Raw genomic sequence first — 24,521 nt, 5'->3', positions numbered from 1 at the left:
TTGGACACATTCGCGGCCACATGCGCTACGGCACTACGCTCGTAGCGCGTAGCAGCGTTTTTCCGCTTTGTAGCGAAAACTGCCTACGAACAGAGAACTTCCCTAGAGAGGGTTCTTGGCACTGAATGTGTTAAGTATGAAATATTGGAGTGCTTATAGGTAGGTACCAGCTATCTTGAACCAACTAGGTTCGGGAAGAATTTCATATTTCTGTGCTGAATGTTTTGATTCTTTCGCTCGCGTTTAAAAGCATTTGCTTTAGTCGAATGCTCTTCGACAATTTTGAAAATAGCGGGCGCTATTTTTGTTATTTTAGGTTATTAGCAATGAAAATGAGTGATAACGTGAATTATCTAAATCAAGAAATGGTTTTAAAATGGTAAATCACGTTCTGTCGCTTCGAAACTTATTTTTGATCATTATTTCGCTAGGAAATTTGATCTTGACTGTTTTCATATTCTCTTCGTACATCACTCTTAGTTATTGCCATTATTAATGGACTACATTCAATTATAATGGTAATATTTTTTTATCTCATTGTATTACTATACTTTGTTCTATTAGTTAGTTTTTTTGTATATTTTTTACAAATATCTAGATAATAATGTTTCTACAGTACTTACTTTATGATAAACGTCAAAGAACGAAAATAAGCCATATTTTATATTTAAGTAAGTAATTTTACAAATCCAAGACATTCAATTTGATGTAATCACTACATGTATTCTACGAATCAAGTGTAAATATTATAAATTGTAAAAATAAATTGAATTTACCGTGTAAAAGGTTTTTTTACTTTTTTGCCGAATTTCGTGAATGTCACGACTCGATCCAACAAATTTAACCTATTCAACAAGAATACTGTATTCGATAGAAAGGCGACTGATTAGGGTCTCGCAACTGTAATGAAAACGGGCCGATTATTATAATAGCTCGCTTATGTCCATCTGTTTCTGCCGCTGTATTTCTCACCAAAGAGTTGTATTTTCAAACTTTAATTGGTGTCGAACATCGTGAATGAATAATGTTTAACTTTAATTGTAGCTGTGACTATTAAAAGTAATGGAACTTTAAGTCTGACTTTAACAGTAACTTATATTAGCTTTGACATTGAAGACGTTGAAGCAGACGTTGACGCTGAAGTCGTTGATTAGTTTTTAATAATATTAGTAATGTTTAAAGTTTTTTTAGTATATTTCAACCCTATTTTAATGAATAATATCATTGATTTCAACTGATACATTGTTTTGACACCAAATTACAGCCAAATCTGTTTCTCTGTCAATATAAGAGGACATCAGAAAGAAGCGGCTATTTCTTAGTTTACTTTGCCAGGGTGAATTATCTATTACTAGTATGTACCACTTGATTCTCACGACAAAATTCAAAAGTCCTAGCCATTTTACATACCTACTAATTATTTAGCGTATGGCCGAACTGGACGTGAAATACGGCAGCTTTCTTATCCGAGAGTATACAATTTCCCCGAGGCAACGATCCGGCGGAGTAATGCTACAAAAATAAAAACGTAAGTATCCGTTCATTCATTTTGAATATTTATAGTGGCGTTTGGCCTCTTGTTTATACAGATGTACTTCGAGGATAATTCGTTACGTAAAGAAACATGTCCTAGTTCACTTAAGAATACATTTAATGAATAATAGCGTTAAAGAGAAACTATTTCTCATTCTTTTCATAGTTCCGGCTATTTTTGTTCGTGAAGGCATTTTGATGCTCATTTTGGTGGCTCCACATTTCAAGGCTTTGGCTGCTTGTAGACGGCCTTTGAACACACTGTGCTTTGATTATATAGCGGCCTTTCGGTTAAAAATAAATTCTCTACCTACCCTTGCTCTAAAATAAGAGAAAAAAAAACATCAAATATCTATAAATAATCAGAGTCGCCAAAACAAAAAAACTCACCGATTATCCATTGACCTAAATCTTACAAATTGACGAAGGCTCCTCCCTTTTCTTTAGTTAAATTTCATAATATCATCAAGCAGATTAAACAATTTTTTTGATAAAATTTATTTTATATTTATCTATATAAGAAGGTTACATTTAAATAAGTTACATTTTAATTCATGCTATTTTTTCAATTAAGATCAGTTAACAATCTTGCAAACAGAGAGAGAGAGAGAGAGAAACATTTATTTACACATATTCGATACACATAAATCTACATTAGATGGAAAAAATAAAAATAACAGAGAATAGTATAAAGTGGACCCCACTCAGCATAGTGTTACGGCAAGCCGCAACGCTGTTTTTCAGTGGGACCCATTTAAAAACTAAAACATACAAAACACTATGACGACACGAACGCCAAAAGACAATTAAGTACCTATACAAACCCGCTGTAAAAGTCAAGTACCTAAGTAAAATTCAATACATGATCGGAAGTTTTACCAAAAAAGTTTTAAAGCTCGTTTTGCATTTGTCAGATCATTAAAAGTTTTAGGTAGAGATTGCTGGTTCGGCTTATTAAGCAAAATTGCAATGAAACCAATCGCGAGATCGAATTAAGCTTTGAGCTTATCTTAAAGCAAAAGAAATGGATATTTTATTATCCATCCATAGTTACTGGAGTAGGTAGATGCTTTTAATGATTTTCAAAGGGTTTTGACAAAAAGTAGTTCGTCATAAAAGACGTTTTTGTGTATTGTTAGTTATTATGAATTATATGCTTTCTCTTATTTTCATCGACGGGTTTTCATCGTATTCGCAACACTTGTTTATGTAACACATCGTCGATCCGGTTTAAAGGACCATCCGGTAGAAAATAATGTAAGGTAGTTCCGTGGACAGCACTGGTATTTTACTAGGTACTTATTGTAGTTAATGGCAGTGTGGTTGTTCTTTTATTAGGTACTCTTATCCATAAGTTAATTAGATGCCTGCCTAATAGAAATATAGCAGGGACTCATGGGAAACAATAATGTTCAACTCTGAATGTACGCGCAATAATGTACAACGTGATAATTCGAAGCATTATTGTTTCCGATTATCATGCCGTACAATATCATGGTCGCGCATTATCAGGGCGTACAAAATATTGCGCGCGCTGTAATGTACGTAGTGATAATGTACGACGTGATAATCTGAATCCAATAGATTCGAATGACCATAGATTTGTGTTAGGTTGTGTTAGGTCCAATTGTGACCACAATGCGCGAGCCGAGCGAGCGTGCCGCGGCAGCGGCCGGCGAAGCGCCAGGACCAAATTAAGTTATTTTCTACTAAATTTATTAATATTCGGTGTACACGAAAAACAAATGTACATAAGCACGGATTATCATGCCGTGCATTATTTGAGCGTGCATTAACAAGTCATACATTAACTACACTCGTGCTAGTTCGGGACGGGGTGATAACTGATAATGCACGGCATGATAATCCGTGAACATAATAATATGCACGGATTATCAGGCTGTGCATTATTTGAGCGTGCATCCGGGACTCATCACATAAAAACATCTCTTAACTTGCCAAGTATGTAAGTAGATAATATTCTCTCATTTATTTAATGATTCCTTATTAGTAAACCTTTACTGCATATTTGTTTGTATGCCAGTATTGTACCTATTCTGTGGCATCTTGGAAATTGGAAAAACCATTTTTTTTTTGTATTATCTTGAGGCCTGTTTGACCACACTGATATCTTTTATTTGACAAATATGTGTGATGCCTTCTCTGTTTATTTGGACAAAACAAAGAATAGGGAAACAAGCCCTTTGTCTGGAAATCGGTTTAAAAAAGTTAAATCTGTCTGTAAATATAACTAAAAATAAAGAATTGAAATTTTTGCGCACCACTTAAGAAAGGCTGCACTTTTTTTACTGTAACCCGGGTCTTCGTCAATCCGGGACAATCGGATTTGATCCAGCATAGTTCTGTTCTGGTTTTTTCAATAAAAAACCGTAAAAATACAAAAATCAGAAATAAAAAAGTGAAGTTTGATAGCAAAGTTTGAAAACAACAGCAACTTGGCAGAGAGTGAAGCAGGCCCTAGCGCCGTAATTTATTTAACTCTGTCTGTATTTGCTTGCAAGTAATATATTCCCGTCGGCGGAATTAATAGATTTCCGGGCAAAGCAGATGCTACGAGGGATGCACAGTAACTCTCGAAGACAACCTTAATGCTTTATGCCTTTATGCTTGAATATACCTAATTAGTACTATTCTCATGAATTTAAAATTAAAAGCTTAAATGAAACCCCTAGCAATTTACCCGCGGCTTCGCTCATTTGAATTAAATCCGGCTGTTGTATTGAAATTTTTCCCATTGAGATCGCCTAAAATTAAATGATGGTCTTCGTTCTCGTTGCATGAAAAACCTCGTGCTAAAATACCTGTTTCTAGACTTGGCGGTTAAGATTTTGGGTCTGATGAAAAAAATAGCCTGCTGCCCGCGACTTCGTCTGCGCTGATTCGTTTATCGCCATCCCACGGGATCTGTGCAATTTTCCGGGATATGTTATGAAGACGATGTTCAAAAATTGCTTCAAAAACGAATAAACGCCCGAAGAGTTAACAGTACCTAAACTAATACCGTAGGTACTTGTATGTGTATCTAGGTACTTACATACATATATAAGTACCTACTTTAATAACTAATGTTGGAAATAATTAATACTACTTGCTTAAATTGTTTCATAAATTATTAAGCAGTCTGGTAATTGTTTGAGCTTTGACGGACTCTAGCTATATTAGGTATATTTAACCTTTTAAAGTTTACTTAAAGCTATTATTTACTTAAGAGGCGTTCGGACCCTGTGGTTCGGCTCAACGCCTTTATCTACTTACATAATCAGTTAGGTACCTAGCGAAATACATAAAATTTGCTCAGTTCATCTATTTTTGTAGGTTTCTCAAACTTTGAAAGGCATAAGAATCATCGCCACTAACGATTAATGTTCCCTTTCAATGACATAAAAGGTTCTTTTCAACGAAATCAAACGAAAGTTGCGGCCCGTGTGGGAAAATGCGACCTTTTTGCCTTCGTTGTAGGTATACCTATCTATCTCACTGCCGGCTAATGATTTAGGTACGTCGAATATTCCACATAGAAATAAAACGCGTGAATGTGAAAATTAAAACGTAAAGGTAAGTCGGGTAAAATATCTCTATAATAGTGCTTTTCTCAAACATGACATAAAAAAAAACAAGCTGGCGGGACGCTAGTCTGGCTGGTCGCTCGGTTGTGTTGCGTGCGCGCGTGTCTCGCTGGCTGCTGTCGGCGGGTGGCTGCGGGCGGTGGTGCTGGGTGTGGGCGTGCGCCGTGTCGCAGAGCGCGCGTTGAATGAAACAAAAGACGGTCGCATTGCCAACCAGCGGCCTACAAAGTTGTATGAAATCTCTTTGCAGGCCGCTAGAGTGACCGCGCGCACGCAGCTGAGCCGCACCGCCTGCAGCGCGATACTTCTCGGCCTATTATTTGTAACACAACGTCAATATTTCATGTCATGTTTGAGAAAAGTACCATATTAATGGTTACGAAAATGAAAATGCAATGAATTGAAAATACAAACTGAAATATAGATGCACAGAAAAACCAGAAAAATAAGACCAACACTGGGAATCAAACCCAGGTCCTCGGTATTCCGTACCGACCGACCGTGTCCGTTACGTTCCGTAAAAGTAAAAATTTGGAATTGAAATAAAAAATACAAAAAGATTCCAAAATACCAATCTTGAAAATGCAATAATTTATTGACAGTGCGTTCGTATTAGAGATGGGCCGAACATGGTTTCACCGAATTCGAAGATTCGGCCTAATTGATTCCTTTACGTAAACAATACAAGTCTGAACTTCTTGTCGCAAAGCGCGCGGATGGAAGCCTAACCCTCCCGCCCGCTACCCCCGCTGTACACGATGTTGTTCTTGCATCATCTAGTAAATAGTAAACTTCAACAGGTGCGTTTGTTTTGGTTCTTATTTATTTCAAAAGTATATTTTAACGAGTTTCTTTTAACATAACGCCTCTTTGTACCTCATAAAAATAACACATTTAACACCAACTCATACATGGCTCAATACAGTAAAAAGTTTGAGTAACTTTGCTCTACTCGCCGAATTTTAGAAAGTACAATTTTTTTTGCTTAATTTGTGATTAAAATGATCTGTCTCTATAGCTTAACTATTATTTATGAAATTCTTCATCGTATGCAAGTACAAGTGTTAACGCAGGTGAATAATTAACGCAGCTAGATCACTCCGAGGTAAAAAAAAAAAAAAAGTATGCCGGTCTTGCCCACAGTGACCTTACATTATGTTATGCACTATGTATACCTACCTATCTGGCCCTATACTACGAAGCCCCTAAAATATGCCCCTATAATTCGAACTTCGTATCTTGCCGTCCCGCTGGCATTAATATTGTTTAATACGAGAGTGAGAGGGATACGACACGAACTCTGATTTTAAAATTGCCTAGTAGCCCCTCAGTTTCTAACTTTGCAATAACATTTTGAATGTTCAAACAAAGAAACTCACATAAGGTAAACGTCCGAGTGCTCGACACGCTAATGCCCAATAGAAGACACCCTGCTGTCATCTCTATTACTAACGACTTAAGATGGAAGATGCCAACTATTGGGATAGTATGATTGGTTATTTGGAGTCTTTTTCCTGAGTCCTGGGTTCGATTCCCAGCGCTGGTCTCTTTTTCTGGTTTTTCTGAGCATCCATGTCTCAGTTTGTATTTTCGATATGGTTTCACGGGATACCCGTAAAAGTAACAAATTTGGAGTTGAAATAAAAAATACAAAAAGACTCCAAATAACCAATCATAATTTGATTGCTTAGTAGCGACATCTCTTGTCTGGGTGAGCGGTTGGTTCCGAAAGAATGTTGACGTCTCTCGATGAGAGCGAAACATAGATGTCGCTAGTGCTGCTGCATAAGTAGCGTAGTAGAAATAAGCAACCTGAGATATGTATGCATAGGAAAAATTCGTGTCTAAATTCCTGTCCAGCGGTGGTGTAGGGGTTATAGCACGTAGCACGGATTGCTGAGGACCTGGGTTCGATTCCCAGCGCTGGTCTCTTTTTCTGGTTTTTCTGTGCATCCATGTCTCAGTTTGTATTTTCGATATTGGGATAGTGACGAGCACTCGTACGTTTACCTTAGTTTACGGCTCAGATTAATGGATAGGTCGTTACCCTCTTTTAACCCACGTTTTTTTATTAGATAGGTACCTACTTTCCCGGTAAAGTAGATGTCAACCCCGAACTACGAGCCGTGGTTACGGGTACGGGCCCGTGTCAATTTCTTTCTTAGGGTTCAGGTTGAGGAGGGTCTTAGTGAGCATTCGTGTAAGAGCGTTTTCACATTATCCGATCCGATATCGGTATCGAACGACGACAGACGACATCCGATAGCCGACACGTGTTGCTTTCACATATTTCCGACAATCGTTCCGATACGGCCGGCACACAGAGACAATATAGATAGACGCATAGCACACATACTAACTTTATCGTCCGGCAGCCCACGGGCGTCCGATGGTGCCGTGAACATACGTGCCGTGAACATATCCGATATCGGGTCGGACAATGTGAAGGACAGGTACATATTTCATACATTTTACTTGCCCCGATCTTCTATTCGATGCTCTCAGAACTTTCTCCTTACCGTGCCTCTATCTAACTCCAAATTCTATGTATATATTCTTATACTGTCCAGGCTATTCGGTTGTGGAATTCCTTACATTGACTTACGACGCGAAAAATCTTTGTCACTATTTAAATCTATGCTTAAGGAGGACTATCTGTCATCTTGTAATAATTAGCTTTATGATAATTTATTTATTTATTTGTTGGTGTTTATCTCACTGCCTATATTTATTTAAGACGTATATTATATGTACGATATAATTATGTACCTATGTATTCGTAGATGTATTTCTGTTAAGTTTTAATTTTCTGATCTACTTTTGATGCACCACCTGTTGTAAACTAGTCTTTCCTTCTTTCTGTAAAAACCGGCCAAGAGCATGTCGGACACGCCCGAAATAGGGTTCCGTAGCTATTACGAAAAAATTAAGTAATACTTTTCTAAGGATTCGTATTTTGTATGGAATATTCCAAGTTTAGGTATATTTTATACCTTAGGCTTCTATTTACCTTAAACTATTAATAATTCTCAAGAAAATTTAACCGTTATAGTTTTTCTTGTAAGTTTGATATACTTACTACCATCCTGAATTTTTTCAAATTTTTCCTCCCACTGGTTTAGATTTTAGAGGGGGGGGGACGCTCGATTTTAATGAAAATTTGCACTTGAATATTTTGCAAACAAATCACTAAATCGAAAAATCGTTTTAGCAACCCCCTAATGGTTTTAAAAGACCTATCCAACGATATTCCACACTACAAAGGTTGGATGAGAAAAAAAAATCACCCCCGCTTTACATCTATGGGAGGTACTCTAAAAAAAATTGATTTTGAAATTTTAATTGTTACCATTTGGTCGGCATAGCTTACATATATATTCGTGCAAAATTACAACTTTCTAGCATTGATAGTCCCTGAGCAAAGACGCGGACGGACAGACAGACAGACATACAGACATGGCGAAACTATAAGGGTTCCGTATTTGCAGTTTTGGCTACGGAACCCTAAAAAAAGGTTGCCTGGAAGAGATCGCTCTTAAGCGATAAGGCCGCCTATTGGTTATCTTGTAATTTTTTCTCTGTGTATCTGTTTTCTGTATCGCTTAGGTACTATTTCTGGTGTACAATAAAGAGTCTTTGTATTGTATTGTATCGTATCGTCGTCCGATACCGATATTGGATAGGATTATGTGAACACGCTCTAAGGAGCCTTTCAAAAAAGAATTTGATTGTATATGTACGTGATGTTTCAACGTTTATATCGCCAATGTTGGTAAAGGGAATAGCGTACCTTTGGGTGAAAATTCGAACGTTTTGACTGCTCAGTTTAACGTGATTACATTACCATCCCACGTTTACTATCATCACAACGGAAGGACAAAGGAAATTTGATAACTCTAGGTACTTATTATGTTTAGTTTTCAGGTTTATCAAAATTGAACACTGGACATTATCTCTTTTAATAATACTTGCCGAAACGGTAATGAATGACGAAAAAAAAATGCCGCAAAAACGCTTAAATTTACCATCATAAGTAGCATTTTTTTTATCAAACAGCTGACAAACGAGTAGGCGGGTCACCTGATGGTAAGTGATCACCGCCGCCCATGGACGGACACCTACAGCATTATTAGGCCTGCGTGTGCGTTGCCGGCCTTAAACGACTTTAAAAAAATATCTGTCACGATCTAATAGCTACACACGATTTACCCAAGTTTTTGATTAGGACTAAAAAATTTAAGGAATATTTATTGTGGAAACCATTTAGGTACAGTAGTGGCAATGTTTGATTAGAAAAGTTCCAACAGTTTGTTCATTTAAGTACACTTTTTTATATAAGAGGAGGAAAACGAGCGCGCGGGTCACCTGATGGGAAGCAATCACCTTCGCCCATGGACATCTGCAACACTGGGGTGTCATAGGTGCGTTGCCGGCCCTTTTCGAGATTAACAGGCTAATTTTTTAGATCCCTAAGTTGTACCGCTCCGGGAATGCTGTCCCAGCAAGCTGGGACAATACCTACCTACTTGTTATACCGTAGAGGTGCTAAACATTACAAAATCAGAGTACCTTGTCGCGCTTAGCGGCTAGCGGGTCAGCTTGTAGGAGAGAAAGTTAACAATGAATTATCTGAGGACTCGATTTATTCAATTAGGCTCTCCTACAGAACGCGGCATGAGATTTCAGGGCGTAGGTTCGTACAAGTGGTTGGTTCAGGAATTACAGGCAGGCACTTCCCTTGACCCGGGTGTTCAGGTGGCGCAGGTGGAGTAGCGGCTGGACGTGCTGGTCGGAAGCCTCTTGAGCAGGTGCGCTGGCCAGGTGGTTACTGGAGGTGCAGACGTTGAGAGGACCTCGGAGAGTTCTACTCCGTAGGGAGTCTCCTGGAAAATCCATCAGCTTCAGCAAGGGCTCCGTGAGGACAGTCCTTGCCAACAGCAGCAGCCCATTCCCAGCTCTGGGCATAGGGAAAGCCTGGTTCTGGTTGCGGCGGCAATTTAGAAGGCAAGGACAGTCGTTACGGAGTTACAAAAAATAGAAAGGAAACAATAGTTTATTGAAATAAAATTCGGTTGAAGACCGTTACAGATTTAAATTAGGTATAGGAAGGAACAGCGACAGTCCGTTACAAAATATTTAAATAACGGACATAGCTAGAATTTTGAAAAATAGAAATTACACAGAGATAGAAGTTTGAGATTAAATATCAGGGCTCACCTTGAGTTCGGCGATGTGAAGGGCTTTTTATAACTGCATGCTCCTCTTAGATTGTGCTCGAAGAAAGTGAAGCTTTCAGCCGAGCTTTCCTATATAAAGGTCGTTGACCCGCGATCAGCTGTCCGAATCAGCTGATCGACTACACGCCGAAAGACGGCGAGTGTTTTATTTTTTAATAAGCTATAAATAGTCAGGAAATTAGCTGTTTTTATTCAGGACCCTTTTTGAGTATAAGTTTTTAATATAATAAAATTTAGCTAGCATTCATGTGAATATTTACGCTTTTAAAACAGCGCTCTCTAACGGTGAGTAGCAGAACTAAACACAGCTGTCATTAGGCTGTCAATAAAAATATTAGGGCTACCGCGTGACAACCTATGTATGTGATGTGACCTTTATGAAGGAAAAAATGGTGACTCCTTGAACGTGTTACAAATCGAGTGTCTTGAATTGTTCACCATTGAAACACCACTTTCTTCATAACATGCTTGAACGTAGCAACGATTTTACAAATAAAATTAAAGTTCCCTCTCATTCTTTACATTCCTATTATCGAAATCTACATCAAATGAATGACCAGCCCCAGAGCCACCAGAGAATGCGCGCAAGCAGGAACAGTAATTCACTTTTACGCAATTAGACTTAAAGCGTAACATTGATTGTAATATAAATCTCACTAAATGCGGCGCCGTCTCATTGTGAGGTCGGTGCCAAAGAGCCACCGAAATTATCTAGCAGCAAAATGATCACCGACCATATTACCAAAATGCACCGCGCTACACCAGGAAAAGTTATGTTTTATTCTCTTCCCCGCACTTTGTTTTAGCGCATAGCGGTAAGGTAAGTTTAGAGTTTTGACAAGTTTTACGCTTCTAGACGTCCCACTCAGAAATTATTTATGTCAATTACTTAGGATCCTCTAGGTACCCACCGGACTTTATATTTCAAGCTCTTACTTTTACAATGGTTTTACTGTAATTGGTACTTAGGTATTCTACGTTTCGCGCGTCACGTTTTTTGCTAGTCCTATCAATATTCATCTAGCCAGCGGCAGCCGGTTTTGGATCCAAAGTAAGAGTGAATATTATGTAGTAAATCTTTTATTTAGGTACATAATGTTGCTGTCTATCCCGCTACCTATATTTATTTTAGACGTGAATTATATGTACGGTATATGTACCTAAGTATGTGTAGTGTAGGTAGATGTATTTTTGTTGCGTTGTATTAATCTGATCTACTGCTGAGGCACCAACTGCTGTAATCTAGTCCTTACTGTAAAAAAGGTTGCCTGGAAAAGATCGCTCTTAAGCAATAAGGCCGCCTATGTATGGTTGTAATTTACTCTCTGTGTCCTGTTTTCTGTATCGCTTACTAGGTATTTGTGGTGTACAATAATATAGTCATTGTAAATGAAATTAATAAAAAAGTGGTCTCGTGTTTCGCTTCTCTGCGTCAAAACTGTGCTATCTCCAAAGTTGCGATTTTACAGATGTCACAGTTTTGTCGCAAAGGTATGCGGTTTGATTTTCAACTGTGGTCGAGTTGGAGTCAGAACTAGTGTAGCATAATGAACGATATACCTATTACCCTACTAATATTATAAATGCGAAAGTTTGTAAGTCTGTTTGTTTGTTACTCCATCACGTCTAAACCGATGAACCGATTTAGATGAAATTCGGTATACAGATAGTTTGAGTCCCGGGAAAGGACATAATTCTACACGGACAGAGTCGCGGGTAACGGCTAGTAGTAATATAAAATACTTTGGCGTTATGAAAAAAAAAACGATGAGCTATACCCAAACCTGTGTATGGAAGACTTGAAACTTTATGCAGACCGATTACTCACACTGCTAAGTTTATCAGTCAACGCAATACGAGTATCATATCAGCTAAAAGTGGCATCCAAATGTTTTCAATAATATTAAAATGGAAAATTTTGTGGTACGGTAGAAAGTTACTTTTATTCCGAAAAGATTTCGTGATAATTCAAAATTTAGTGCAGTCATTTGGCAGCGGAGTCTAGCAAAGCATCACAGCACGAGTAAGTAAGTAAGTGCACAGAAATGCGCATACTGATGTAAATGACGCGAGTTCACGAAAATATGTGTCACTGCAGTAGTCTTGGGCAACGGAAGTAAGTGCATCATTATTCATTATGCAGGAGCAAGTCCGAAATTTGACAGATGTACGCCATCTATTGGTGTGTTAAGAAAATGCTTTTTTCAGGGCAACATCATAGAGGGCGTGGATCCCAAAATACACAGAATAGGATGGATAGAGATGGAACCATTGTTAAAATGCTTATTTACCTTTTAACAAACAAAATTTACTAATGCTTTCGTTGGTTAAGTATAATAATTCTTTAGGTAAGATTATCTTGTTACTTCCTTTCTACACGAATCCTGAATATTGATTTATTAAAAACTTGCCGGTCCTCCGACTGCGCATGTTCCGCACAAACGGGTAACCAAAGGGCTGTGAATCTAAATCTGTTTAGTTTTTATATTTCGTGTAAATATGATAGTTAAGAATGTAATTTAGTAGGTACGTACCTCTTTATGTAAGAAACACAACGATGTTCTGAGGTCCGTGTTGAGTTTATAGTCACAGCATTGAAAATGGGGAACAGTCAGGGAAACGAAAAACAAAGCAAGACAGGTAAATCACCAGCGAAGGGGAAGAACTTCTTGCGAAATAGAAAATCCCCCAGCAGGGAGAGCAAGAAACATGGACGGAAAAAGAGCGGTGCGAAACGAGAGGCGCTCGACAGGGAGTTTGATAAAACGCCAGATTCCGATAACGTTGAAGTGATCGAGGCGTCAGCGTCAGATAACGACGCGGTCGAGTGCGCGTCGAAAGCGGGCGAGAGTGTGCAGTCAGAGGTAACGGTGTCCAGGTGCGGGCGGTCAGCGACCCGCGGCGGCTCCACGCCCGGCTCGTCAGTGCTCTCGGGCGCGCTCACGCCGCTCGCCGTCGAGCTCAACCAGTGCTACTACTCCGCGGAGAGCAGCGCGCACGACGCGCCGCGCACGCTGACGCCGACGCCCGCGCCCGACATGCCGCACGATGATGCCGCCTCCTCGCTCTCCGACGACTTAGAAAAAGAAGAAAAGTCTGACGTTTTCGATGACAGTGACAAAAGTGACAATGAAAAGGTTATGGGTGCGATATTGTCTGGTAGCCGTGAGCGGCCGCCGCACGAGTGCAGCCACGAGTTCCGGGAGCACCGGCTGAAGGCGTCGCCGGCGCAGAGCTCGTTCACGGTCTCGCGGCACCGGCGCGTCGAGCTGCAACCCGTGCAGGCCGTGGTCGCCGTCGCCACCGCCCGGGACCCCGACAATGGTTAGTCAAACATTTATTAATCAACCTTTTCCACAACACTACCACATATAAAACAAGTGTACCTCGTCAAAATTCAGGGCAACCAGAACATACCTAACAATAGTGTTGTGACGTTTTGTTTGCACGTGGATTTTGTGTAGAGTTTCGCGTTAGGTAGGTACATTTTTTATTCTTGTTTATAATTCAGGATAATAAAAACCGTAGCGATGTTAGTAGAGATCGCGCGTATTGTTTATGAGTTACGAATTACGAATAAACCTCAGTTCTGCAAGTGACAATGAGTTTATCATTGTGTTAAAGATTGTGTTATCGAGATAATTCCATATCATGTAGGTACCGCTGTGCCTGAAACCGCCGGTGCGATGTAAATAACAACAAGCGGTCGTGTTTGTGGTCTCGATAGTCAGGCAACCGGTTTGTTGATGCTTGCTCGGCGATCACAATGGAAGTAACTGTTTGATTGTTTCGTTCTACCACACATTTTAGCTTAAAACATCGCGCTGTACCACGAAGCCACGATAGTCTGAATAAAACGGAATCCCAGGGAATATTCTGGAGCAAATACAAACGAAATACGTACCTGTTGTAAATATAAAGTAGACTCATTCATGCATTTATCATTCGTTTCGCAAGTCAGGCAACGCATTAGTAGTATTGGTGGGTAACGTGGCAACGAAATAAAATAAATGATAGAGCCAAAAACTGAGGCAATGTACTTAATGGAAGGAAGATTAGAAATATATAACTTAACCTTACCTACACAGTTGGAAATTATGTACGTAAATATTCGGCTCGGGCTATACGAAAATATTTTGTTAAAATTAGTGTGATTCGTCACGATAGCAGAGGGTCTGGTCTGTCATCGATGTTTTAGATCCCCACTACCTTACGTAATTTTCTTACAATACGCCAAACCTATTACTTATTCTGTGGCCATACGCAGGTATTAATTTATTCATAACTGAAGAAAGTTAGGTCTGATTGGGAAAAACTTTGTTACAGTGGTTAAATATTATAGATTTTACGGTATGGGTAAGAGTTTGAAAACATAGTTTACAAAACTTACCTTTTTAAAGAACAGATAAAAGTAGAGTTCCACAATAACTGCACTAGATAAATTGAATCTGATGTTAGTAGATTGGAAAATGCTAGAATAATAAAAGGTGGAGTACAGTCGAACAAATTGAATCATGCATTAGCATGACCCAGGGTGGAACCTTTTAATAATCAATTTCACTATGATTTCCTTGACAAATGTATGAGATGTCAACATGACACCACCCTGGGTCATGATTTAATTTGTTTGACTGTACCTATGTTGCTTACTATGGTATGGTTAGGTATGGTGTTTGAAATGTTTTGCTTATTAAAATGATCAACTTTGAAAGTATTTTAGCTAAGCACTATAAGCAGATATAAATAAATAAATATCACGGGACAATTCACACCAATTGATCTAAGTAGTCCCAAAATATGTAAGCTTAGCAAAGCTTGTGTTATGGGTACTAAGCAACGGATAAATATAATTATATAGTTAAAGATACATACTTAAATACATATTAAAAACCCAAGACCCGAAAACAAACATTCGTATTTTTCATACAAATATCTACCCCGACACGGGAATCGAACCGGGACCTCAAGCTTCGTAGTCAGGTTCTCTAACCACTAGGCCATCTGGTCGTCTAACAGTAAAAGTTGCATGATAAATAAGTAAAACATGCATCAGCGAATCTATATAGATCTAGCCTATAATCCTATTGAAGACTTTGCACGCCGTATAAAATGGATTAAGTAGGTACAAAGTAGATCAAACTGTCAATACTTAAGTAATTTATCTTTAGTAGAAGATGCGTCTGTTGAATGAGTTGAACGTCACCGTTATATTCCGGAATTTTAGCTCTAACAGGCCAAAAGGCAGTGTCGAGTTCAAACAGTTAACAGCAGATACTTCGATACCTCTCTCGACGGACGAATCTACTGTCAAGTTAGTAAATAGTTTGTACAGATACCTTGTTTTGCGGTGTTCCTTAGCTGCCGAGCCGACTGTATTCGTTTAAATAATAGAAACAAACAAAACAGAGCTTATCGATAAGCAAGTCTTGAATTCTAGTAGGCGTATTTTAGTGATCTAATGCAGGGTGAGTGAAAGAAACTCGCACAAGTGATAACTGGAGTAATATAAACCATAATTAAATCCATCACCATGGCCGAGTTAATCAAAATAATTAAATTAATTGCTATGATATGATAACCGAACGGTCCTCTGGCAAGTAAATGATTGAGAGCGAATGGAGTATTTTGCTCTTTAATAATTTCAGGCGCTGTGTTATGAGCAGGGTGACAGCGTGCAGTCAAAATCAATGTTCCCATTAGAAACTACTTAGAGCCGAGTGAATACTAAATCATGGCCAAATTCTGGTTATTCTCCTTTTTTGTCGCAGAAATGTATTAGAAAAATATCTATAGTTTAGAAAAATATCTGTCCTATATATTTATATGTCCTAGATCCAGGCCACGGCCCGCGAGGGGGGTTCATTAGCATGACTCCCATGACCCCCCCTGCATCCACCCTTGAATGTTAGGATGTTTTCGTCAGTTCCAGAGCCGGAACGACGGGCTGCGAGCGTGAGCGAGGTGCCTCTGGAGTCCAACGTGCTGCGGAAGGTGGCTTCGCTCACGCTCGAGAAACACTCCGAGCCGAGGGTACTCCGCCCCAAGTTTGTGCCGGAGAAACTCAACTTCCAACTCTACGAGAAATTCGAAGGTAAGCCGCCTTGTCTGTGGCCACAGGCATGAATTATGAGCCGCGGGTTCCAGGCCGCTTCCAATCAAAGCAACTGAAGGCATATGAAGGAGGCCTAAGTCCAACAGTGGACATCCTTCGTCTGATATGATGATGATGATGAATTTTGATAATACACAATAAAATTTTAGAGGACCTAGTGTTGTTTTTTTAAAGGAACTAAATTATTGTCCACCTAGACCCATGTAGGTACCCCCACTCCCGTATAACATGGTATAACGTTTAATAAAGTTTGTGTGCTACACTGCTCCGTGGGGGGAGGCTCCATAAGGGATTTAGGTGGGTGAATTTCGTCTTACTACAAACCATAACATATAAACAAACATGCAGTTAAATAAAAGCTAAGCTCGTAATGTAAGATATACCTATAAGTAAGTCCGCGGGCTGGAATTTAGCGCAACCGCAGGCGCCGACGCAGGGTGACCTTTACCCGCCTGTTTAAGTAGGTACGCCTGTACAAATAGTCGCACACGCAACAAATCGCTTTGGAAGTCTCAAGCGTATCTTAAAAAAATAATTTACAATATACTTATACAAAAAATGAAACTGAACTCTGTCCCTTCTTTACTACTTAGAGGTAACGAACCTACCTACAGACAGACATCATTGGTACTTACCTACTATGACAGTACATGGATCACCCTGATTACTCGTGATCAATTGATCATAAACTATGTATTTAAAAGTATATTTATAATTTTATACATGTGAATGAACGTTACGTAGTAAGTTTTTAATCTAATCACACGATAATTGTGATGATTAATATTAATTGTAAAATATACATAGTGCTAATATACTTTCTCAAACATCAAAAGTGCCTAAAGATAATTTTTATCCCTAGACAGTTTTGAATATTTCAATAAAAGTATAATAATTAATAATACCTACTGAGTGAGCCAAAACATAAATTATCGAGGGATAATAAGTATCCCAATACTCTATTGATGTGTGTATTTATACGTATACGTTTATACGTTTTAGTAAAGACCTGATAAATGCGTAAATCTTTTAAATAAAATGGTTAGTGTTGTTCATCAATAATCATTTAGAAATAACGAAGTGAACTTCACCTGCATGCCCAAGTGCAAGTAGATTTTTCATTTTAATTGAAGGTATCTAGGTCCTATAATTTAAGTGCCTTATTGAAACAGGCAAATTATCCACAATCTTGTTATGGTGAAAGAATCTAATGAACAATATCGTAACAGGAACATTCCGTATAAATGAGTAGTTTCACGCCCACTATCCAAGATGCATATTCTTATCTTTGTTAATGATTAAGTTCAGTAAAGATAGTGCTAGTCGTCAGTGAATACGTGACTAGCGACGCCTAGTGCCAACTTTATTATTTATTGTAGTAAATAGCATAAGTAATTATTAAAATAGCAATATGCAGTTATCTACGAACCGCGTTAATTTCACCAATTCGTCCATCGCTCAGTTTAACTATGTTAAATTTCTGAGCAAACACAGAGACACGCAAGATGGCATTAACGACATTGTGACCATACTCGGATTGCACACCGAGGAACACACTGCATTTGAAACTGAATTCAAGTTTACGTCCAAAAGTGACCCTGTTATAATAGATATAGTGAATACCAACAAAGAATTGATGGTCTATGAGCCTAAGAAACAACCCAGTATTACATTTTTCTATGATATACCAGTGCAGTGGTTTCGATACACAATGTTTGTGTTGAATGGGGAAAAAAGACGCATAAAAGTCAAAAGTGATGTAAGGAAAGTAGTGTTAATAGTGGAATATATTGAAAAGTGTTCAATCCTATACAGAGTTCACGTTTCAACACTGGGTTCGCAGTTATGTAAGTTGGAAGTTTTTCAAAGCACATTACTTAATTGTTTTTGTTTGCCTTCTTTATTCTCATGTCATCTCATGTCATTCTCATAATTGAAATGGGTGGGGAATAAGTAATCACTATTAACGATCAGAAACTTGTATTAGACTCAATTTTAGCTCCTATGTACAGTCAAGTATAAAAATATGAACTTATTCAAAGTTTCAAAAATAAGTAGGTACCACAGACTCATATTCCGACGCAATAAGGTCGTAGTACTTAACATACTTTTGAATAGAACTTATTTTTGCACTTGACTGTACACACATACATATTTCTAAAGCCGAGTTTAGACTTGCAAGAAAAATCGTGCAAGATGCATTACAATGGTTGGCTTTACGGCCTCGCAATGTAATGCAACTTGCACATAGAACTTGCACGATTTTTCTTGCAAGTCTAAACTCGGCTTAATATTTACCTACTGAAATACAACAAACACAAACTTTTTTGAGTAAATATTGAAATACTCCCCAAAACTTTACGTCAAAATGACAGTAAGAAACCTTCAAAGTGACAGTTGCGATGTTGCGAAAGGTAAATTCTAAACACAACAACAAAACCCAATAGTGTTTATGTTTGGATTGCTAAATTTCTGTGTTTGGAATGTTCGTTTAGTGGATATTGTTTATTTTTGTTTTTCAGGGCAGATGCTACTCAACTGGTTCATGTCATCAATTTCCGATAATAATCACTTGAAAACCCTCCTCACGTCTCAAGATCTGAAAAACCTTGGGATTCAATATTGCACGCACCTGTTGGCTGCTGGTGTTCTTCAGCAGATTTCGGATAAGGATGCCCCATCAGAAAGTATTTTTAAGGTTAGTAATAAGTCGAATTTCTCATAAACTTTGCCAATAATGATTGAAGGTAATCAACACTATCTGTCACTGGTATTGTAACCCGATTCTAGGTCATCTTGATGGTTTTGAAACGAGTCATCTAAGTTTAAGAGCAATAAAAAAAGTTGCAAATTGTGATTGCCAGACAATCATGGGCATGTTTTAAATGTAGATATAAATGTTTTTTCCAGCCTAATCTGATGTATTATTGGAGTCACATGGAGGCGCCTGTTTCTCAACCAATCACTCCTGGGCGACTGCACGCGTCAGCCTGGCCCCATGACAAAGAAGTGTACCGCAATGTGGCTCAAGACCAGTTCACAAATCTGCGTAATGTTGAAAACAACAGATTCTTTAACCAAAATAATAATGACGAAATAGCTGACATCAATGAAGCTAAAGTAGTCATAGCTCAGCTGAAAAATAGACTATTAGATTTAGAAATACAGTTAGAAAAAATAAAATTGAATGCTCAAATAGAAACAATCAACAAAAATTTAGAGAAATGTTTTCCTCAAGATGAATCAAACAAAGTGAAGTTTGCGAACAAGGAAGTCCAAACTACTTGTGAACTGAACGGACTTCCCAATAAACCTGTGATAACTTTACCTGATAATGATTCCAGTGTTTTAAGAACAAGTGTAGCAAGTGGTAGTACATTAGATGTAAGTAGTGTAGCTTGTAATACTGAAATATTTAATAATTATAAAGATGGAAGTAAAACTGAACAGAGATCTGAAAATATAGAAAATTATTGTAAGTTAAATAAAATCAGAGATTATGAAGAAACAACAAGGAATGGAGACAAATCTGAAAATGATAGCAATGAATTGAAAATTGAAGAAAAAGATAGAAAAGAAGGTTCTGGAGATAAAGCTGTAACTGTTTCACAGCATGGCTCTATGGAGAGTTCCTCAGAGGCTTCCTTTTTTAGTATAAATAATTCCACCGAGCTAATTACTAGCAAACATGAAAGTTCCTCAGACATAATTAGGAAAGACAATGTATTAAAACCTGTATTAAATTCTACAAACATTCCAACTACTCAAATATTGTATCAAAATAATGAAGCAAATACTACTGTAGAAAGAGCCATGATTTCAATGTCAAATCAAACTGATAAGGCTTCACCTGAGGCTGACTCTAGGGAGGTGGGGATTCAACGAAAATGGGGGCCTCATCTGGTTGAGCCCAGTGTGATTGTCAAGGCAACACCACCACCCGCTCCTCCACAGCCCGAGTCACTAGAACCAACTACAGATCCACCCATATCTATATTACAAAATCATACTGCATTATCTGTACTGAAAAATGAATGTTCAAATACACCAACATCGCCAGTGACTCCAATAGCTCCTGGGCCTCCATCATTGCCACCTACTGCTAAACTGGATCCTGCGCTACCAACATCCCCTTTAATTAGGTCACCACCTGCACCTTTACAACCTCAAATGCCTAAAATGAGTCCACCTCCACCACCACCACCGCCGCCGCCGCCGCTACCGGAAGTAAATATGCCGCCACCTCCACCGATGTCAGAAATAGGCCCCCCACCGCCCCCGCCGCCACCTATGCCTGAAATGCTTGGGATGGGCTCATCACCTACACCAATGTCTGGTACGGAATTCCCGCTGCCACTTACAATGGGCCCCCCACCGCCGCCGATGCCTGGGATGGCCCCCCCGCCGCCACCGATGCCCGGGATGGGCCCCCCACCACCTCCGATGCCTGGTATGGGCCCACCGCCGCCGCCGATGCCTGGTATGGGTCCCCCACCGCCACCGATGCCTGGTATGGGCCCACCGCCGCCGCCGATGCCTGGTATGGGTCCCCCACCGCCACCGATGCCTGGTATGGGACCCCCGCCGCCACCGATGCCTGGTATGGGCCCTCCACCGCCACCGATGCCCGGGATGGGCCCCCCACCGCCACCGATGCCCGGTATGGGCCCTCCACCGCCTCCTCCGCCGGCTTCCTTCGGGGGTCCACCGCCACCAGGGCCACCACCGCCCATGGGTCCCGTGCCCTTCCCTGCACCGCCGGCCGGTGGCTGGAACATGCAGCGATCAAGTAAGTTTAACTTCTTCGCCATTTATTTTATTTCCTATTAATATAATTCTTATTACGTTATCCATAAACTGTACGCTTTCAGGCTTGAGAAAGATTCCGGTAAAACCTGCGGCACCCATGAAACCATTATATTGGACTCGAATTTTAGCCCCACCAGTGCCAACCTTGCAGGGTGAAGTGGTCTCCCCACCATTGAAACCTCTCTGGTTAGAAATAGAAGAAACTAGCTTAGACAATATTGACGAATTCACGGATCTCTTCTCAAGACAAGTTGTTAAAGCACCTGTAAAAAAGAAAGTGGAAGTGAAGACTAAGATTCAACCAGTGAAGATATTAGAAAGTAAGCGGTCACAGAATGTGGGTATACTAGCACAAAGCTTGCACGTCGAGTTTTCGGAAATCGAAAATGCCATATACAACTTCGATACGTCCGTAGTGAGTTTAGAAGCATTGCAACAGATTTATGAGATGGTAAGTGTTTTCATTCAACCAATATTTAAAAATGAGACACTTTTCAGTGCAATTCCTTCACAGATCTAACAAACATATGCTAAGTATCTCCACTTTTATGTATGTATGTATGTATACTGTATGTAAGCCCTTTATTGTACAAAAAGCGGAATACATTTGACAACCGTTGAGATACAATGTACTAATATGTATGGTTGGTGAAATTATTCCTTTAAGAACCTTTTGGTGGATCACTGAATCATCTTGAGATTGACTTTGAACAATAGTAGGTAACTACACTAAGAAATATGTTACTTCATTGTTCTAGAGAGCGTCTGAAGAAGAATTAAGTATGATAAAGGAGCACTTGCGAAGCAAGCCGGATGTGCCATTAGATAAGCCAGAAGCATTTTTACACGACCTCTCCGGAATACCAAATTTCGCCGAGCGTATCTCCTGTTTTATGTTTCAAGCAGAATTTGAGGACGCTGTTAGCACAACGATGCACAAATTGGACAACTTGAAGCACACGTGCGAGGTAATTTACTTTAAAATACATTTTATTATAAAATAGGATGGCAAACAAGTGGCCCTCCTGATGGCAACACTAGATCGCCGGTGCGTTGCCAGCGTGTAATGCCGAGATAGAATAATGTGCCAGTAATTTTACATGAAGAGTAATACCACTAATATCATAAATGCGAAAGTTTGTAAGTCTGTTTCTTTATTTGTTTGTTTGTTACTTCATCACATCCGAACCGCTGAACCGATTAAGATGAAATTCGGTATACAGATTGTTTGAATCCTGGGAAGGACATGGGAAAGTTTTATCCTGGAAAATTGCATAGTTCCCGCGGGATAGTGAAAGCCGAATTCTACGCGAACGGAGTCGCTGGTGACGGCTACTAAATCATATTTGTTGTATTCTGTTGTTGCAGTTCCTGACCACGAGCGAAGCTCTGAAAAAGGTGTTCGCGATAATCCTGACTCTGGGCAACTACATGAACGGCGGCAACGGTCAGCGCGGCCAGGCTGACGGGTTCGGCCTCGAGATACTCTCCAAACTCAAAGATGTTAAGGTACTTTGCCGGGTTGGCTTCAACTAGAGATATGCGAGGATGTATTGCAAGGAATATGTTTCTCATGAACCAATAGAAACGCTTTATTTACCTATCCTCGCTCCGCTCGACTGTTTCCACTTGTGCTGTGCTGTTCGAAGATAGGTTTCTAAATAAAGCGATCCTATTGGTTCGTGACAAACACATTCCTCGCAACACATGCTCGCACATCTCTGATGGAAATACAGCCTTAAACTAGTTTGCTAATGTCGTTCTCGTTCGGAACTTGAAACAAAAGATTGGCTTTGAATCTTCAGGAAAACAAAGAAAACCGACGAGTCCCGAGCGACATTACTATTCTGGTTATACTGTACATTGTAGTCCTTGACACTGACTATGCATTGACATATGGTAATCATTCTTTCTTTCTCGTGGGCTAATGAAAACTGACGCGCTGCCGCCGCCAACTTAGACAAAAAGCTGCGGAGATTTTTCTCGCACATACAAACAGCTTTCAGCATCTGTTTTCGTCGGCTTTACTTTATAGATTTTTTTATAATGTGATCGCAGTCGAAGCGTTCTAACGTGACGCTGCTGCACTTCATCGTGCGCACGTACCTGCGCGTGTGCGGCGGCGCGCTGTCGGGCGCGTGCGCGCTGCCCGTGCCCGAGCCGGGCGACGTGGCGCGCGCCGCCGCCGTCGACTTCGCCGCCGCCGCGCAACATCTGCAAGCGCTCACTGAACAGCTCGCCGGTACGACAACTATCTACCATCCTATTCTAGGGGTTAATCAACTATTTACTCTTGTTATTCTATCCACGCAGCTCAGTAGACATCAGTGCTACACTTGCTTATAAAAATGATTGCAATGTATATAGCATATATGTAGGATTGTTTGAAGGAAAACTAAATTTTAATTAAAGTAGGAAATTTTTTATTTAAAAATTAAAACTGAATATCGTTAAAAAAGCAAGAACAGACAGAAAACACAACTAGCGCATAGGCTCAGCTGATCGTAACTCGAAACTCTTTTACTCATTCCCTCGCCTCATTCGCTCCGCAGTAGTCTTCATTCGGTCGCTGTAGCATGCTTAGGAGATGAGCCACAGATCCTAACTTTTAGTAGATTTGTACCCCATAAAATCGTACTTATAAGAAGTGACCCCAGAAACGTTACCATGGCAACCAGCTACACTGAAAAGTTTATTGACCACAGACATCGGTCGGTTACACGCTCGTTCTGGTAGTTCAATCCATCATTCTGGTCGGAATGGCGACAGAATTACCGTGTAACCCTCTCAAACTTACAGACTGATGGTTGAGACTAATGAAAATTAAATGTTTTCAATAATATTTGGCAATCCGATGTGAATGACAGAAAATCAGAATGACGGACTGAACTGACGCCAGAATAAGCGTGTAAACGAAGTTATAGGTAGTCTGTTTGCCAACAGTTGATAAAAATATAAGGTCAACCGAGGCTATGTCGTCTACGGGGCTAATGCGTCCATTCTTATTATCATAACAAAATCATCCTTTAGAACCATTCACACCATTTTTTTAAAGGCTTTGGTACTAAAAGTACAAATAATGATCACTAAATGTCGTGGCTGAGCTCTTTTTTTTAAGTAATCCGCCATCATATGAGTAATTTCATTTTGACTCCTCTTGTGTGCCAACACGTGCATTTGTACCTAACAAAATCTCAGTGTCTTTTAGGAATTACTAGTAAAATGGGTATGGGCCACATGAGC

The 24,521-nt window shown here is 39.6% G+C and overlaps 1 protein-coding gene across 1 annotated transcript; it reads left to right on the top strand.

The window, feature by feature from the left end:
• The first annotated feature begins 11,442 nt into the window (after positions 1–11,442).
• Positions 11,443–23,599, top strand: capu (formin protein cappuccino). Its single transcript, XM_074092911.1, has 9 exons — positions 11,443–13,681; positions 16,281–16,448; positions 18,992–19,167; positions 19,380–21,258; positions 21,341–21,729; positions 22,037–22,246; positions 22,647–22,787; positions 23,337–23,520; positions 23,592–23,599. Exons 1-9 carry the CDS (start codon positions 12,958–12,960, stop codon positions 23,597–23,599), a joined length of 3,879 nt encoding a protein of 1,292 aa, XP_073949012.1. The 5' UTR covers positions 11,443–12,957.
• The last annotated feature ends 922 nt before the right edge of the window (positions 23,600–24,521 follow it).

The sequence above is a fragment of the Choristoneura fumiferana genome, chromosome 10, assembly GCF_025370935.1.
Source record: "Choristoneura fumiferana chromosome 10, NRCan_CFum_1, whole genome shotgun sequence".
NCBI classification, from domain to species: domain Eukaryota; kingdom Metazoa; phylum Arthropoda; class Insecta; order Lepidoptera; family Tortricidae; genus Choristoneura; species Choristoneura fumiferana.
Note: the sequence above shows the minus strand (reverse complement) of the source record. Positions and strands in the feature narration are given on the sequence as shown.

Coding starts and splice junctions, on each gene's coding strand:
- capu (XM_074092911.1), top strand. CDS start 12,958: ATGGGGAACAGTCAGGGAAACGAAAAACAAAGCAAGACAGGTAAATCA. Junction 16,449..18,991: donor ACTCTACGAGAAATTCGAAG/GTAAGCCGCCTT, acceptor TTTGTTTTTCAG/GGCAGATGCTACTCAACTGG. Junction 22,788..23,336: donor CCAAACTCAAAGATGTTAAG/GTACTTTGCCGG, acceptor ATGTGATCGCAG/TCGAAGCGTTCTAACGTGAC.